This window comes from Felis catus, chromosome B3, assembly GCF_018350175.1.
Source record: "Felis catus isolate Fca126 chromosome B3, F.catus_Fca126_mat1.0, whole genome shotgun sequence".
NCBI lineage: Eukaryota > Metazoa > Chordata > Mammalia > Carnivora > Felidae > Felis > Felis catus.
The window spans coordinates 138,821,924-138,839,863 of NC_058373.1; the positions used below are offsets into that span (position 1 = coordinate 138,821,924).

A 17,940-nucleotide genomic window follows, 5' to 3' on the forward strand; every position below is an offset into this window, starting at 1 on the left:
ATGTGGATGACACCCCTGCCAGCCCCCAGGTCTCCCGGAATTGCTACCAAACAGCCCCTAAAGCCAGCTGAGCCCCATGAATCAAGCAGCAACTGGACAGTGAGGACCACACGCGCTGTCGTTCCAGCGTCCTGGACACGAAACTCCATGGCCACAGCTGCTCTTTGCGCTGCAGGATTGTCACGTCCTGGTCAGACCATCCCACGGGGCAACGTGTGTGTGAGCTTTCCTGGATCAGCGGATTCAGCAGTATTTCCAGTGGTCCGCGTCAGGTGACCCCTGGGGGGTGTTTCCAGTTTCGGAATCAAAGAGACGAAAGGGAGCAGGGGTCGTCTGGCCCCCGTGTCAAGGCCTCAGGAAGCCTCGAAAGAGAACTCGCCCTGCACGAGAGCACAGGGCGCGGACGCAAGCAGAGCGGGCACATCACCCTGGCCCCACGGCCCGGCAGAGCCCGCCCCGCGCGGGAAACCGGCGGCCCCGCCCCCGCCCCAGGAACGCTCCGCCCCGCGCCCTAGGCCACGCCCCCGAAGAGTCCGCACGTGCCCCAACTCCTTGGCAACCAGAGGGACGCTTTCTCCTTAGCTACCGGTGCGGCTGCCACCAAGGGTGAGGAAGAGGAAGTTACTGCACCCATGGAGAAAGTTATCCGGATCCAGAGGGTGTTTATAAACCTGCTGGATTCATACAGCAGCGGGAACATCGGGAAGGTGAGCAGCGGAGGGTCAGAGTGGAGTCCCAGACCTCAGCTCCCGGTTCCCCGCCCGGGCTCCTGACCCCCCGAACCCAGCGAGGGTCTGTGCCACGGGGCGCTGTCAGAGGCTCCCCTTAAGAGGGGGTTTCTGGTCCTGGGCACCAGTCTGCACGCAGAGCTCCAGCTGGAAGCCCAGGTGTTTGCAGGAGGGAGTCCGAGGGCATAGAGGTGAGGGTGCAGGGAACCAGGCCGCAGGGCAGCAGGCATGGAGCCCAGGGCCCGCGAGACTTGGCGACTGACAAAAATGTTTCTTTCTTTCTTTCTTTTTTTAAATGTTGTGTTTATTTTTGAGAAAGCCAGAGAGAGCGTGAGCAGGGGAGGGTGAGAGACAGAGGGAGACAGAGAATCTGAAGCAGGCTCCAGGCTTCGAGCTGTCAGCACAGAGCCTGACATGGGGCTCAAACTCACAACCTGTGAGATCATGACCTGAGCCGAAGTCGGACCCTTAACCGACTGAGCCACCCAGGCGCCCCCAGAAATGTTTCTTTTAAAATCAGAAGGTACCAAATGAAACGTTAGAGTCAAAGATTGTGGGTCTCTATGGCAATACAGTCATGAAATATAATTTTTCATTTTTGGGGGGGGGAGGAAAAGGCCTATGAAAGTCAGAAGGTGGGACTGTTCAGCAGTTAAATGGTGCCTCAGGCGTGCTCAGCACTCCACTGATATTTGTTGCATAAATTAAAGCAGAATCCAACACAAAGGCCCACATCTGGGGGCAGGGAGGGGGTGGAGGTCAGGCTCTTGGTTTATATTCCAAATCCAATGAAAGCTACTGGATTATTGTACAAAGAGAGGCGAACCTGACTGAGATTAGGAGAGTGGGAGGGAAGGGAATTTAGCTTTTTACTTTACCCCCCTTTTGAGTTCTGATTATTTTTTTACAGTATAATATTTTTAGAGCAAATTTTCTTTTCTTTCCATTTGTAGAGATCTTTTGCAAAAGCTTATCAGTAACAGAATTTTCAGTTATTCCTTAATTCACCTGGACCTCTAGCTCTGGCCTTTTAGGTAATTGCTGTTCTCTGTACCAAACACCATGTGAGTGGGAATAAGAAGTCTATAAAAGAAATGGAGGCCAGGTCTCTGGTCTTCAGGTTCCCGGCCCAGCTGGGCAACGCCACCCGCTCTCCACAGCCCCTGCTCCCCACTCTCTGTCCCCGGGACAGAGCAGTGTGGCGGGCGTGGTATGTGTGCAGCCTTGAGATCCCAGGGTCCAGCTGTACCCCTCCCTGCGCATGCAATCTTGGGCAAGTTACTTCCAGCTGGGCATCTCTTTCCTCATCTGTGAAATGAGATAATAAAATTGAATATGTATGTTTGAGAGAGAAATGAAAATATACATGACATACTTGAAAGAATTATCTTCCAGTAAGAGGTTGAACCTGCTAATCTTGCATTACTAACTCAAAGTGACGTTTATCAAAATAAAAGAGGTGGGACTTCCTGTTTGTTTCGTTTTGGTTTGCTTTTCCTCCCACGGTGTAATAATATCGTGATTACATATGTGTTTAATATGTAAATTAAAACCATTCTTTTTTTTTTTAATTTTTTAACATTTATTTATTTTTGAGACAGAAAGAGACAGAGCATGAACGGGGGAGGGGCAGAGAGAGAGGGAGACACAGAATCGGAAGCAGGCTCCAGGCTCTGAGCCATCAGCCCAGAGCCTGACGCGGGGCTCGAACTCAAGGACCTCGAGATTGTGACCTGAGCTGAAGTCGGATGCTCAACCGACTGAGCCACCCAGGCGCCCCTAAAACCATTCTTATAAAGTATACATACATATTATATATACATACATATACATTTGTGTATACACACACACACACACACACACACACACACGTATATATGAAACTCTTTAACATTTCATAAGCCACTCCCAAGGATAACTTCTGTAAAATAAAAAGCGAAACTTCGTCAACTTCATTTTATTTCATTACTTGTAAAGGTAGCCACTGGCCACATGTGGCTATTGAACATTTCAATGTGGCAAATCCAAATGGAGATTAGCCTACCGTCAGTGTAAAATGCACATCGAATTTCAAAGACTTAGTGTGAACAAAAAGAACATAAAAGATCTCATTAATAATTTTTTTCCAGTGATTACATGTTAAAGTGATAATATTTTGAATCTGTTGGGTAAAGAAAACATTATTTAAATTAGTTACACTGGTTTCTTTTTACTGCTGTTAATGTGGCAACTAGCCAATTTAACTTACCTGAGTTGATCACATTACACTGCTACATTTCTATTAGACAAGATCATCGTGGTGACCGCAGCCCTGCTCTGCCCATTGCCAGTGCAGGGCAATATTCTTAACACCTTCTTTAAGTTCTCTGGCTTCCTCATCTATAAAAGAGAGTGCCATTGGGGCACCCGGGTGGCTCAGTCGGTTGAGCATCTGACTCTTGATTTCGGCTCAGATCATGATCTCCAGGATGGGGAGGTCAAGCCCTGCATCAGGCTCTGCACTAACAGTGCGGAGCCTGCTTGAGATTCTCCCTCTCTCTCTGCCCCTCCCTTGCATGCACTCTCTCTTTCTCAAAAATAAATAATAAACTTTAAAAACACTTTAAAATTAGAGTGCCATAATAGTACCCACTTGGCCGTGTTACTGGGGTCATTGTTAGTTTCAGCAAACCACCAGGGTAAAACGCATCGGCTATGCACGCGGGGTACCTCTAGCAAGCCCTCAAGAATGGTCGGTGTTTAGAATCATTCCAACTGTCTACCCTTTCTCTAAGTTGTCCTTAGTATTTTCTTAGCAAGTTTGTGTTTTCTTGCAGTTCCTGTCTAACTGTGTAGTCGGGGCTTCACTTGAAGAAATCACAGAAGAAGAGGAAGAAGAAGAAAGTAAGTCAGCCATGGAAGCCTCATCCAAACTGAAGGACGGCACGTTCCAGATCGTGGGTACGCTTTCCAAGCTCGGAGGCGTTCGGCCCAACTTTGCCGTGGAGACGTACAGCGTAAGTCCAGGTGGCTTTTGCTAAGAGTCGACCGAGGGCAGAGTCACCTTGCGCTCCAACACCTTCACAATATGCTGTTATTCTCTGCTTCTCCTTCTCTCTCCTGCACGCATGGGGGAGCAGGAAGGTGTGGGACAGGTAGAGGCAGGTCTTTCTCCCCTGGCGGAGAACAACCATTGTCTCCACTTTAAATGTGTGCCTGGAGCAAAGCATTTAAATGAGATACTCCTGGAAGGGGTGGATCTAATTTGGACTTGCAGACTCACAGAATCTTCTAAACTGTGTTCAAAATGCGTGCTGCCCCTCACTACCCAACTACGGTGGGCGCTTTCTGGGAGGGAGAAACCTCCTTTGGTAATAAGCCACTAGGAAATAACATATCATTATGTTGTTGTTTTACTGAGAAACTGTGCGGCCGTTGTTGAACCCAACTCTGTGCTCGGGAGCTAAAATATAACACGAAGACAGAGTGTGGGGATAAAGAGGAACGATAGTTTTATTACTTTGCCAGGCAAAGGAGGCTACAGCAGGCTAATGCCTTCAAAACTGCAGACCCTTCCGGTTAAAAAATGGGCAGGAGACACGAACAGACATTTTTCCAACGAGACATCCAGATGGCTGACACACGGAAAGATGCTCAACATCACGCATCATCAGGGAAATACGAATCAAAATCACATTGAGATACCGCCTCACACCTGCCAGAATGGCTAAAATCAACAACACAGGAAAAAAATAAAATAAAATAAAATCAACCACACGGGAAACAACAGGGGTTGGCGAGGATGTGGAGAAAGGGGAGCCCTCTTACACTGCTGGTGGGAATGCTGATAGCACAGAGGCTGCTCGGATTCTCTCTCTCCTTCTCTCTCTGCCCCTCCCTCCTCTCTCTCTCTCTCTCTCAAAAATAAATAAATAACCTTAAAAAAAAGTTAAAACTAGAACCACCCTACAAGCCAGCAATGGCACTACTAGGTTTTTACCCACCGGATACAAAAACTACTGATTCAAAGGACTATATGAACCCTGATGTTTGTAGCAGCTTCATCAACAATAGCCAAATTATGGATAGAGCCCAAAGTCCACTGACTGATGAACAGATAAGAAGATGTGGTGTGTGTGTGTGTGTGTGTGTGTATACATACATATATATATATATATATAATGGAATATTACTCAGCCATTAGAAAGAATGACATCTTGCCATTTGCAACGATGTGTGGATGGAGCTAGAGATTTTTTTTTTTTACATTTATTTATTTTTGAGACAGAGACAGAGCATGAACAGGGGAGGGGCAGAGAGAGAGGGGGACACAGAATGAGAAGCAGGCTCCAGGCTCTGAGCCATCAGCCCAGGGCCTGATGCGGGGCTCGAACTCACGGACCGCGAGATCGTGACCTGGCTGAAGTTGGACGCTTAACCGACTGAGCCCCCCAGGTGCCCCAGAGCTAGAGATTTTTATGCTAAGTGAAATAAGTCAGAGAAAGACAAATACCGTATGATGTCACTCATATGAAAACAGATGAGGGGCACCTGGGGGGCTCAGTCGGTTGAGCGTCCGACTTTGGCTCAGGTCATGATCTCGCAGTTCAGGAGTTCGAGCCCCACATCAGACTAGCTCCTGTCAGCCTGTCAGCACAGAGCCTGCTTCAGATTCTCTGTCCCCCTCTCTCTGCTCCTCCCCCCGCTTGCACTCTCCCAAAAATAAATAATTTTCTTAAAATAAATAAAACAGGGGCGCCTGGGTGGCGCAGTCGGTTAAGCGTCCGACTTCAGCCAGGTCACGATCTCGCGGTCCGTGAGTTCGAGCCCCGCGTCAGGCTCTGGGCTGATGGCTCAGAGCCTGGAGCCTGTTTCCGATTCTGTGTCTCCCTCTCTCTCTGCCCCTCCCCCATTCATGCTCTGTCTCTCTCTGTCCCAAAAATAAATAAACGTTGAAAAAAAAATTAAAAAAAAAATAAAACAGATGAATATAGGGGGAAAGAGAGAGAGAGAGAGAGAGAGAGAGAGAGAGAGAGAGAGAGAGAGAGAGAAGTAAACCAGGAAACAGACTCTTAACTATCGAGAACAGTTACCAGAGGGGTGCAGTGGGGGTGCATGGGCTAACTGGGTGATGGGCATTAAGGAGGACGCTTGCCGTGTTGATCAACAGGTGTTGTATGTAATTGACGAACCACTAAATTCTACGTCTGAAACTAATATTACACTGTACGTTATGTAACTGGCATTTAAACAGAAACTTGAAAACAACAACAACAACAGCAAACTGCAGACCCACCCTTCAGGGTGGTCTCAGGGCTGACACCTGCCATCCAAGTCTGGTTACTAAGTGTACATGGAGGTCAGCGGGATGTCAGTATCCATACCGTGCTCCTGGAGCAAAGGATTCTACAGAGAAACAAGTGAAGAGGAGAGGGGGGCTTCAAGAACAAAGAGAAGCATCTGTTCCCTTTCGAGTCAAGCCTCGCTGAACCACCAGTGTGTCCAACTTAATTTCCCACCGTCTTCACGTTTCTCTAGCAGTTTCACTGCCCCCGCATGACAAATTCTACACACACAACCTGAGACATTTGAACGCCTCCAGTAGGGGTGTCAGCCCCTCATCAGCCTGCCTGCCGCTCTTCAGACCCTGCCATACAGCTCTGCACACGCCGTACCCTGGAACAGACTTTCCTCTGCCAACCCCACCCAGCCCTGTTCGTTCCGCAAGACTCAGGATGTCATCTCCTCCAGGAAGCCCTCGGTGATTCCCACTTCTTCCCCACTCCCCGTTTGGAATCTGAGCTCTTTTCTGGGACTCCCACAGCATCTTTACCTGCCTACGTCATCCCACTTTTCCCACTCCATTGTTATTATGTGTCTGTTGTGGGTCACACTGCCCCTGATGGTTAGCGCCTTAAGAACAGACCGAGCCTCACTTCTTCCCCTGTTTATCCGTGCGTCTTTGGCACGTAGCACATTAACTGGCTGAAAGCAGCCCTCAATAAACACTCGTGAAATGAACCAAAGAGTCCGCTCCCCCCAACCTGCCATCTCAGGGAACTTTCTCCACCACTTTCACCCTCTCCTGGGTCTTCAGTCACCACTGGCTTCTTTCTTTCTGCCTATGCATGTGTTCAGTGCGCACATCTTTGGAACTTCATTCGAACTTCCTGGTGGCTACCAGCCTCTTTCTCCGCCCCTGTCCCCTGCCCCCTCAGAGAGGGTCCAGCCACAGGAAATACCCTGACCCGTGTCACTGGTCTAATTCCCGGCTGGCCTAATTCCCAAAGTCCTATCTTACCTGGCTTCCCAGGAGAAAGTCTCCTTCCCTCTTCTGCGGTCTTTACCCCCCGACTTTCCTCGTGCATCTGAACACTCCTTGTTTCACTGGCTCCTTTTCCTCTTTCTGCCCTTTAAATGCGCTTTTCCCCAGAACTCCCTCCTTTCTCGTAATGGATGTCCCTCCTCAAGCTTCTCTGGCCCTATGGCTCCAGCTCCCCCATACGAGCCAATGCCTTTCAAATCTGTCTCCAGCCCTGTTGACCAGCAAATCCAACTGCCCCCTGGTGCACTCCCCCAGATGTCCTGCTGGCACTTCTAGTTCAATAGGCCCCCAAATGAAATTTATTTTCCTCCTCTACAAAACCACTCTGCCTTTCAGCCTCCTAATTTTGATTAAGGACCTAGATCTGTTTGGGCTGTTTGGGGCTGCAAGTCATAGGGGGAAAAGGCAAGGCAAACTGGCTTAGTAAAGAAGGAAATTCTTCAGTTTATGTGGCTGGTTGTCTCAGGGAAGATGCAGCTTCAGGGCTGGCGTGATCCAGGGGCTGCAGCTCCCTTTTCTGCCCCTTCCTGGCCTCTCCCTTCCTTTAAGGGTGACGTCACTCTTGGGCTGGGAGCAAGGCGGCAACGGTCCAGGGCCTCACGTTCACACACAGCAACACCGCGGTGAAGGGAACTTCCGGAAGTCCTCAGAGAAAGGAGGATGAACAATCCCGCGGGCCCCTGCAGGCGTCTCCTTGTATCTCACGGTGTGGAAGTGAGTCACATGCCCATTCCTGAACGGATCACTGCACCCTGAGATCAATAAAGCCCAGCCCTGAAGCTAGGGAGTGGAGTTCAGATCCCCAGGCTGAGAAGGGAGCACCTGAACAAAATTGGGGTTCTGTCGGGAAAGGGGAAGAGGAAATGGACGTTTGTGTCCTCCGGACCGTCCATCACGCACTCCCCGCTACCGCAGCTGTGGGCTCGTGGCGCCCCCTCTCGGTCACGAGGTCCTCACCTGGGCGCCTCACAGCCTCTCCACGAGGTGCCCCCTTCCCCTTAGCGTGGCCATTTGCGTTAGTTCAGATCTTTGCCGGCGCCCACCATTTACACTGGAGTTCGGATCCGTGAACGTGTCTCGAGCGTCCTAAGGATCCACAGAGGCGCGTGGAGCTCACACCTCGCAGGGACTCGCACACAAACACGCAGCCCCACGGCAGTGCAGTGGGCACGACCGCAGAGGTGTGGACACAGCAGCATCTGAAAAGGGCAGTTGATGAGCGCTCGGTCTTAGGTACGGAGCCAGGCAGATGTAGCTGCACACCCTTCCTACCACACAGATCAGCCCCCCCGCCCCCCTCAGCTCCTCTGGTCTGGAGATCCCGGAGCCTCCATCCGGGATGGAGGATGGTCCACTACTGGGAGAAGCTGGGACTGAGGCCCGGCCTCTAGGGCTGAGTAGAGACTGCCAGGCAGATAAGGGAGCAAGGAAATGTCACACAAGGCGGGAACACATGGGGAAGTGTGTGGTATGCTTTAGAATAGGAAAAACATCAGCATAGCTAGAGCATGGGTTGCAGGGAACCGAGGAGAAGAGGCAAGGGTGGCATGGAAGGTGAGAGAGAGCAGAGGATGGAAAACATTAGGCTGCTCTAGTTTGTGGAAGATGCCTCTGCCTGGCTCAGCAAGCCATCTACTATTCCAGTCTCTGCTGAATGAGCTCATATTCACTCTTCAATCCAACTCGAATGTCACCTCCCAGGAGCCTTAATCACATATTCCTCCTGGTCTATCAAACCTCAGATGTACCTCTATGATAGCCCTTTCTATATTGGGGGCTGCCATGTAAGGCTGGGAAGGTTGCACACTGTGCAAGGGTGCCTGCCTAAGGACATGAGTAGGAGCTGTGTTCTGCTGGGTTCAGAGTGCCCCAGAGTAGGTGCCGCCTTATAATTTCCCCACAAAGAGCAGATTGCCTATTTCTAATTTGTTCAAAGCCTTCTTATATCCTTAGATATGTCCTTGTCTGCATTAGACTATAATTTGCTATAAGTTTTCCCAACAAAACAAACAAAATTTGCTAATTTGCTATAAGTTTTCCCAACAAAACACACACACACACACACACACACACACACACACACACAATGCTCCTTAGTGTAAACAACCAGACATTATTCATTTTGCCTCTATCCTCGGGGTCAAACACAAGGCCCCCAAATGTTGGATGGGTAAACAAATGAATGCCCAAATGTGGTCACGCAACGTCTGATCAGGGTGGCCATCCTCTTGGAAACGTGCCTGTTTCACCCGAAATCCAGCTATGATTTCACATGCGTGTGCGTGTTTCTTTGGACGCCGCTCTCACACGCTGTCACGGGCTGGAATCATAGATGCTTTCTCTTCTTTCTCTTGGGCAGCATCTGGAGCACACGCCTTCCATTTGTCCAGTGACTTTCTTCCTTCCTTTCCCACGTCATTACTGAATCTGGATCGGTCTCAGGTGCGTTGGGAGAGCAGGGTCGTCCTGTGTCGTCTCACTATTGAAAAATTAAAAACTGATGTTTGGATCGGCATTTTCAGAGTGTCTTCCCTTCTGCGCATTCAGCCCAGAAAAGAAACACAATGGAGTGTATTATGGATTGAACTGTGCCTCCCCGAAAAAAGATCTGTTGAAGCCCTGACCCCAGAAAGCTCACGATGTGACCTATTTGGAGATAGGTCTTCACAGAGGAAATTGAGTTAAAAGGAGGTCATTGGGGTGGACCCCCTCATCCAATACGACCGACCTCCTTACCAAAAGGAAAAACTTGGACCCAGACACGTCTACAGGGAGAACACCTGGGAAGAGGAAGGCGGAGATGTGGTTGATGCATTAACCAGCCAAGGAATCCCAGAGATTTCCTGAGAGGCACCAGAAGCTAAGAGAGGGCCACGGAGCTCCGTCACAGCCTTCCGAAGGGACCGGCCCTGCCGACACCTCGATCTTGGACTTGTGGCCTCCAGACCGTGGGACATGAATTTCTGTGGTTTAAGCCACTCGGTTTGTGGCCAGGAAGGAACAGCTACCTAAAACACAGTGATCACCAAAGTTACTTTTGTCTAATGTAAGCACTTTTATATTTCCACCCATTAAAAGTTCCTGTGTTTTCGAAATATTCCCAACTGTCGACTGTAATAAGGCACCTTGCATGTACGAAGAGAATGGATGAATGCCATCGGGAGGGTTCTGAAACCATCACATTCGTCACTCATCAGCACTTCTGAGCGATTCAGGATATATAATGGCTCAAGTAATCTTGCATAGAGTTTGCATTAGTTTCAAATGCCTCACACATTTTTCTTCCAGTATGTTCTAATTCTTCCCTTCTGAATTGGGGTTTAAACAGCCTGCAGAAATAGTACCTAAAATCATTATGCAATTTTTTAATCATCTGTTCCCAGCTATTTTCATAAACTTATTTGTTACTTGGAAACTACACACAGAAGAGAGCCAAAATTTTGTTTTAAATAGAAACCCTGCAAATGTTTCCTGTAGGACACTTCATCTGCCGTATATCTAATTTGGAAATTGTCATTCCAGCTAAATATTAAGGTTAGCGCCTTGCAACAAATGACTGTCGCATCTCTTTTTCAGAACATCTCTCGGGAGGACCTTCTCATGCGCCTCCTGGAGTGTGACATCATCATTTATAACATCACCGAGAACCCACAGCAAGCAGAGGAGGCCATCTGGGCAGTCTCTGGTCAGTGAACTTCTTTCTTTTGTCTCCAGGGATGCTGCTTTTGTGCAACTTACTTAACCCAAGAGTCATCTAATGAACACGAGGCGAATTAGGACCGTGGGAAAACTGACCTGAGACTTACCTAAAACACGACATGAAATTAGGCTAATGAGGGGCGCCTGGGTGGCTCAGTCGGCTGAGCGTTCAACTTTTGATTTAGGCTCAGGTCATGATCCCAGAGTCGTGGGATCGAGCCCCGTGCTGGGCTCTGAGCGTGCAGCCTACTTAAGATTCTCTCTCTCTCCCTCTGCCCCTCTCCCCCGTTTGTGTGTGCATGCCCTCTCTCTCTCTCTCTCTCTCTCTCTCTCTCTCTCTCTCTGATAAAAAAAAAAAGCTGATGAATATTCATCAGCCTTTGGAAGTGTTAAAAGATAAACCGAGGCATATGAGAATCTTTAAGAGTTTATTTGAGCAAAACTCGGTTCACAAGAGCACGCCATGCCGGAAGTGGCTTGGAGAGCTTCACCAACAGGGGCCAGGGGAAAGACTTACAGAGCAAAGGCAGAGCAAAGTGAGGAAGTTATTTGATTGGCTATAGTGTACTCAGCTGGCTTACCTGGAAGAGGCTAGTTGACTGTGGCTGGTTGTCCTTAGGTGTTGGTTTCCGAACCTTGCAGCCTGTAACAGACTTAGGTTTTGATTTGTTCATGTGGACTAACTACTATGGCCTTAGAGTCAGCTGAGACTTCATGGCCCCCTTGTTTGATTAAACAATGGGTGGGGCGCCTGAGGGGCTCATTTGGTTGGGCATCCCACTCTTGACTTCGGCTCAGGTCATGATCACACAGTTCGTGAGTTCGAGCCCCCACGTGGGGCTGTGCGCTGACAGTGTGGAGCCTGCTTGGGATTCTCTCTCTCTTCTCTCTGTCCCCTCACCTTAAAGTAAATAAACAAACTTAAAAAGCAACTTTTATTAAAAAAAATAAATAAATATATAAAATAAGCAATGGGTGCTTCCAAAGGATAGAACATTTTTTAAAATGTTTATTTTTTGAGAGAGAGAGAGAGCACAAGCAGGGGCAGGACAGAGAGAGAGACAGAGAGAGAGAGGGAATCCCAAGCAGGCTTCATGCTGTCCGTGCAGAGCCCGACGCGGGGCTCGAACCCAGGAGCCATGAGATCGTGACTTGAGCCGAAGTCAGACGCTTCACCAACCGGGCCACCCAGGCACCCCAAGGATAGAACGTTTTTAATCATTAAAGGAAATAACTTTCAAAATTCAACGTGTATTCATTCTACGGGCACTGCTTAAGGAGGTGCGGTCGAAGGTACTGGGGAGATACGAAGACAAATAAGAAAAAGATTATACCCTCAAGGCCCCTGTAGCCCCGCAGGAGAGCTAAGGCACACGTGAGGAACTCTGATGCAGGACAGAGAATGGCATGTTTATCAGACAGGTATCACAAGGGGGATGTGACTTTAAGAGGAGAGGAGTTATTTCTTAGGTTCCAATAAAACTTCATTTATAAAAACAGGCGCTACGTTGCCAACCCTCGAATAAGATGAACAGCAAAGTGACGTTTTGGCTTAAATGAAAAGAAATGGGACGGAGCCTCGCGAATGACCGTACCATACTCAGGGAAATGATGGAGAAGTACCGTCCGCGGATGTGTGAGATTCCTCAGGAGCTTAGAGCGTTTGATTTCTCTGTTTTAACTGTGCCTACATTTCATCCAGTAGGGAACAAATCAAAACCAGGAACATTGTGTCATCTTTTGAAACAGATTCTTTGAAAGCCTACTTTCTGCATTTTGTCCCTTTGCACACATTTACAGATGATGTGTAACCGCGCCTTCTGAAATAATTGCACCACTTAAAAATCATAATTAGAGCTAACATGTAATGAATCTCTATTTTGTGTCAGGCTTTGAGAATCGATTTTTCTATATAATGTATTCTTGTAATTATTTTTTTTTTTCTGAAATGAAACCTGGACATGTTTGGGGGCGTTGGGGTGGCTCAGTTGGTTAAGCGTCTGACTTTGGCTCAGGTCATGATCTCACCGTTGGTGAGTTCGAGCCCGTGTCAGGTTCAGTGCTGACAGCTCAGAGCCTGGAGCCTGCTTTAGATTCTGTGTCTCTGTTTCCCTCTGCTTCTCGCCTGCTCTCTCTCTCGCTCTCTCTCTCTCTCAATCTCCCAAAAATAAACAGACATTAAAAAACTAAAACAAACCTGAACGTGTTTGGAAAATTAAGAAGCACAGTAGGGCTTAGAATAAAAAGTTATGATGCCCTGAATACCCTTTCAACTCTATCCCTATACCCCAAGAGAAACCTCGTTTAACCCACTTGTGCGTTTTTTCCTACATAAAAAGACCAGCATTGATGTCCTGTGATTATGAATTGTAGACGTTAACCACTGCCCTCCAGCTGTGACAGATGGGTTTTAGCTCCTCATAGGACCCCCCCACCCTGTTCCTCAAGAGACCATAATCATTTCTCAAACGTGGACACTGTATGTCCTTCCATGAGCCTTAAAACGTAGAATGTGTGTTAGTGCTCCCTCCTTCATTCTAATAAAGAGATTTAATGTACGTTCGTTTGTTTATTTTAAATATAATTTATTGTCAAACTGGTTTCCGTACAACACCCAGTGCTCATCCCAACAGGTGCCCTCCTCATTGCCCATCGCCCACTTTCCCCTCCCTCCCACCCCCCATCAACCCTCAGTTTATTCTCAGTTTTTAAGAGTCTCTTATGGTTTGGCTCTCTCCCTCTTTTTTTTTTTCTTTCCCCTCCCTCATGGTCTTCTGTTACATTTCTCAAGTTCCACATATGAGTGAAAACATATGGTGTCTGTCTTTCTCTGACTTATTTCACTTAGCATAACACTCTCCAGTTCCATCCACATTGTTACAAAAGGGCATATTTCATTCTTTCTCATTGCCAACTAGTATTCCATTGTATATATAAACCACATCTTCTTTATCCATTCATCAGTTGATGGACATTTAGGCTCTTTCCATAATTTGGCTCTTGTTGAAAGTGCTGCTATAAACATTGGGGTCCAAGTGCCCCTATGCATCAGCACTCCTGCCTGTATCCCTTGGGTAAATTCCTAGCAGTGCTATTGCTGGGTCATAGGGTAGATCTATTTTTAATTTTTTGAGGAACCTCCACACTATTTTCCAGACCGGCTGCACCAGTCTGCATTCCCACCAACAGTGCAAGAGGGTTCCCATTTCTCCACATCCTTGCCAGCATCTATAGTCTCCTGAGTTGTTCATTTTAGCCACTCTGACCGGCATGAGATGGTATCTCAGTGTAGTTTTGATTTCTATTTCCCCGATGATGAATAATGTTGAGCATCTTTTCATGTCTGTTGGCCATCTGGATGTCTTCTTTGGAAAAGTGTCTATTCGTGTCTTCTGCCCATTTCTTCACTTGATTATTTGTTTTTTGGGTGTGGAGTTTGGTGAGTTCTTTATATAGATTTTAGATACTAGCCCTTTATCTGATATGTCACTTGCAAATATCTTTTCCCATTCCATTGGTTGCCTTTTAGTTTTGTTGATTGTTTCCTTCGCAGTGCAGAAGCTTTTTATCTTGATGAGGTCCCAATAGTTCATTTTTGCTTTTAATTCTCCTTTGGAGATGTGTCGAGTAAAAAATTGCTATGGCTGAGATCAAAGAGGTTGTTGCCCACTTTCTCCTCTAGAGTTTTGATGGCTTCCTGTCTAACATTCAAGTCCTTTATCCATTTGAGTTTATTTTTGTGAATGGTGTAAGAAAGTGGTCTAGTTTCATTCTTCTGCATATTGCTGTCCAGTTCTCCCAGCACCATTTGTTAAAGAGACTGTCTTTGGGGCGCCTGGGTGGCTTAGTCGGTTAAGCGGCCGACTTCGGCCCGGGTCATCATCTCACGGCCTGTGAGTTCGAGCCCAGCGTCGGGCTCTGTGCTGACAGCTCAGAGCCTGGAGCCTGTTTCAGATTCTGTGTCTCCCTCTCTCTGACCCTCCCCCGTTCATGCTCTGTCTCTGTCTCAAAAATAAATAAACGTTAAAAAAAAAAAAGACTGTCTTTTTTCCATTGGATAGTCTTTCCTGCTTTGTCAAAGATTAGTTGGCCATATATTTGTGGGTCCAATTCTGGAGTCTCTACTCTATTCCATTGGTCTGTGTCTGTTTTTGTGCCAATACCATACTGTCTTGATGATTACAGGTTTGCAGTAGAGGCTAAAGTCCGGGATTGTGATGCCTCCCGCTTTGTTTTTCTTCTTCAGTATTACTTTGGCTATTCGGGGGTCTTTTGTAGTTCCATACAAATTTTAAGATTGTTTGTTCTAGCTTTGAGAAGAATGCTGGTGCAATTTTGACTGGTATTGCACTGAATGTGTAGATTGCTTTGGGTAGTATTGACATTTTAACAATGTTTATTTATTTTTGAGAGAGAGATAGAGCACAAGTAGGGGAGGGGCAGAGCGAGAGGGAGACACAGAATCGGAAGCAGGCTCCAGGCTCTGAGCTGTCAGCACAGAGCCTAACACGGGGCTCGAACTCACCAATTGTGAGATCATGACCTGAGCCGAAGTTGGGTGCTTAACTGACCGAGCCACCAGGCACCCCAAGAGATTTAAATAATTAAGAAAATGTTACTTCTCTGTTTTCTGGAAAGGTTTTAGCTGTGCTGCCAGGCTTCTGAGATACAGAGCGCTCATGTCTGCAAGAAAGGATAGTCAGAGGCCTCCCGTCTGCCATCAGCGTCACCCGGGGGGGGGGGGGATGGGGTCAGTGGGGCTTTGAGAATTTTGTCATTTTACCTGATGTGCATATTCTTAGATTTGGGACCTGTTTTCCACTTGGGTTTTTTTTGTGTGTGTGTGTGTTTGTTAGTTTTGCGTGTGTTTGCAATGAATATATATTACTTCTTAATAATGTTTTATTAAGTAATTTTAAAATGTCTCAATATAAAAAGATTCTCCTACCTTGCCTTTCAGAGGAAGGCAAAATGACACAGGAAAAGGGAATAAAGTATTAGAAATGAGAGAAAACATTTGCATATAAGGGTAAAGTGGGGGCGCCTGGGTGGTTCAGTCACCCAGAGCATCTAACTCTTGATCTCAGAGTCATGAGTTCAAGCCCCACACTGGGCGTGCAGCCTACTTAAAAAAAAGCGGGGGCGGGGGGGGGGGATAAAATGTGCTTGTTCACCAGTGAAAAAGCAGATTATTTTAGACCCATTAAAATAATCATAAATGAAAGGCTAACCCACTTCGAGGATGTCTAAGTGTGCCAGGGAGTCACAAAATAGGCCAGCCGAAAGCACAGGAGGACAGAAAGGGTAAAAGGGCAAAATTAAGTTGAAGCGGCAATTTTTGTTAATAGAATAAAAATGGAAACTAAAGTGAACGCTTGAGTTAGGGATTAATATGTGGACACAGTGTTCTCCTACTTAATTCTGTAACGTTGTCTCACCTCGGGCTCAGAATCCGCACGTTTATTAGATTCAGGATATCAGCACTTTATTGTTTTGCTTCTTTAGGGAATCAGCTCATGAGACTAAAAATGTACCATGACAACCGTGTCACTTAGATCCTCTGACAGTGTAACGAGACCTCCCTTTAGCAGATTTCTTTCCTTCTGGAAAATTCTACTTCACGAAAAATATTTTAGCAGCATCCCATGCTCAAAGTATTTAAGAGGTTCAAGGCTTAAATGTGCAGAGAGCCCCCCTGGGGAGGGACAAAGCCTTTAGAAATCAAATGTTTACCTTTCCACCCACCACTGTTCTAAATTCGGATTCCTACAGAACGTTCCCACTCAGCTAGTCCTGCTGAACCAAAGGCCCTCCAGCCATGGCCCACAGCACCTGCTGCATGGGCCTCCCTCCCCCCGCCAGGTAGAGTGGGAAGGGTGGGCACACCCCAAACTGCTTCCTTCCACAAGGGCGCAAGCTACACAGGAATGCTTTGTGTGTGATCAGAAGGGGGCCTTGCCTTTTGACTGGGGGCCCTCGCAACCCCCAGACCTAACCTTGATGGGGCTTCCTGCTCCATTCTCCACACAGCTGGCTGGCTCTGGGGCATAGTGGGGAGAGCACAGGCCTTGCAAGCAGGCTGCTTGGATCGGACCCTGCCTAGCCCTCTTCCATGACTCTGGGCAAACCGACCTCTGTTCCCCATCTGTAAGACAGAGTTGATAGCAATACCTATCTCGTAATGGTAAGGATTCGGTAAAGCTCGTGAACTGTTCCAACCGAACCAGCTATGATCCTTACTACCACTGGCACTCCATGTTGCTAGAGGCCAGGAGACAGGAACGGGGGTTCAGGTTGTAAGCTGGGCTCAGAAGAGGTCAGGTGGCTGGAGGGAGAATGCCAAGAACATGCTAGGGACATGTGGGGGTGGGGGGGGGGGAAAAGGCCAGTGGAGCAGAGAGGTGACACTCGTCTTAACGTGCTCCTGAAAAAAGGAGTAATTTCAAGTCCCACACATGATTTGGAAAACCAGGTCTTTTGGATCTGAATAACTGTCCTGCTTTTTGGCCCCACAGCACTGAATGAAGAAGTCAGCCACTTCGAGAAGCGAAAGCTATTTATTTTGGTATCCACGGTGATGACCTGGGCACGCTCCAAACTCCTGGACCCCGTAAGTAGAGCACTAGCTTTTCCTTTCTGCGACATCCCACCCTTGAGGCCCCCTGATGTGTGTGTGGAGAGAACTTTCTCTAGGGCACTGTGTCTTCTTACACACTCCTGAAGCCCATCCCGGAATAAGCGTTCAACAGAAATCACGGACCCCAAGCACGCTGAATTCTAGGGGGCCTCATTGTGCTATGTGCCCCTGAGACAGGAAAAGGAAACTCTACAAATGACACTCAACCATAACCATGCTTACGTATCGCTTACACTTCTTATTTGAAGAAGCTCTTTCAGACTTAGACCTGTGTTTCTGCCCCATACCTTCTTGCGCATAGACGGCAAGGAGAATATAAGCAACATGCCGTTGTGATAACAACCCCCAACTTGTTCATATTCGGAGTCCAGACGTCTGACTCACGCCTACCTTCTTTGTCCGCACGGTAACTCAGTATGAACCCTGCCTCGCGGCATTTATTTCCTTTTCTGTGAAGCCCATGGTTCTCACTTGGCAAGAAAATGTGGAACGACAGCCATTCTCCCAGGGGCTTCTTGTTTTCTTTACCGATATCAGGTTTACATTCGCGGCTCTGCCCCAGTGCCTTTGTG

At 47.6% G+C, this 17,940-nt stretch overlaps 1 protein-coding gene across 1 annotated transcript in view; it reads left to right on the forward strand.

Annotated features, from left to right (window-relative positions):
- AK7 (adenylate kinase 7) overlaps positions 1 to 17,940 on the forward strand; it is a 68,674-nt gene continuing 50,734 nt past the window's right edge. Inside the window, exons 1-5 of the mRNA XM_045060674.1 lie at positions 1 to 219; positions 516 to 707; positions 3,545 to 3,724; positions 10,609 to 10,717; positions 17,247 to 17,341. Of these exons, the coding sequence (XP_044916609.1) occupies positions 1 to 219; positions 516 to 707; positions 3,545 to 3,724; positions 10,609 to 10,717; positions 17,247 to 17,341 (795 nt within the window). The remainder of the gene's footprint in view (positions 220 to 515; positions 708 to 3,544; positions 3,725 to 10,608; positions 10,718 to 17,246; positions 17,342 to 17,940) is intronic.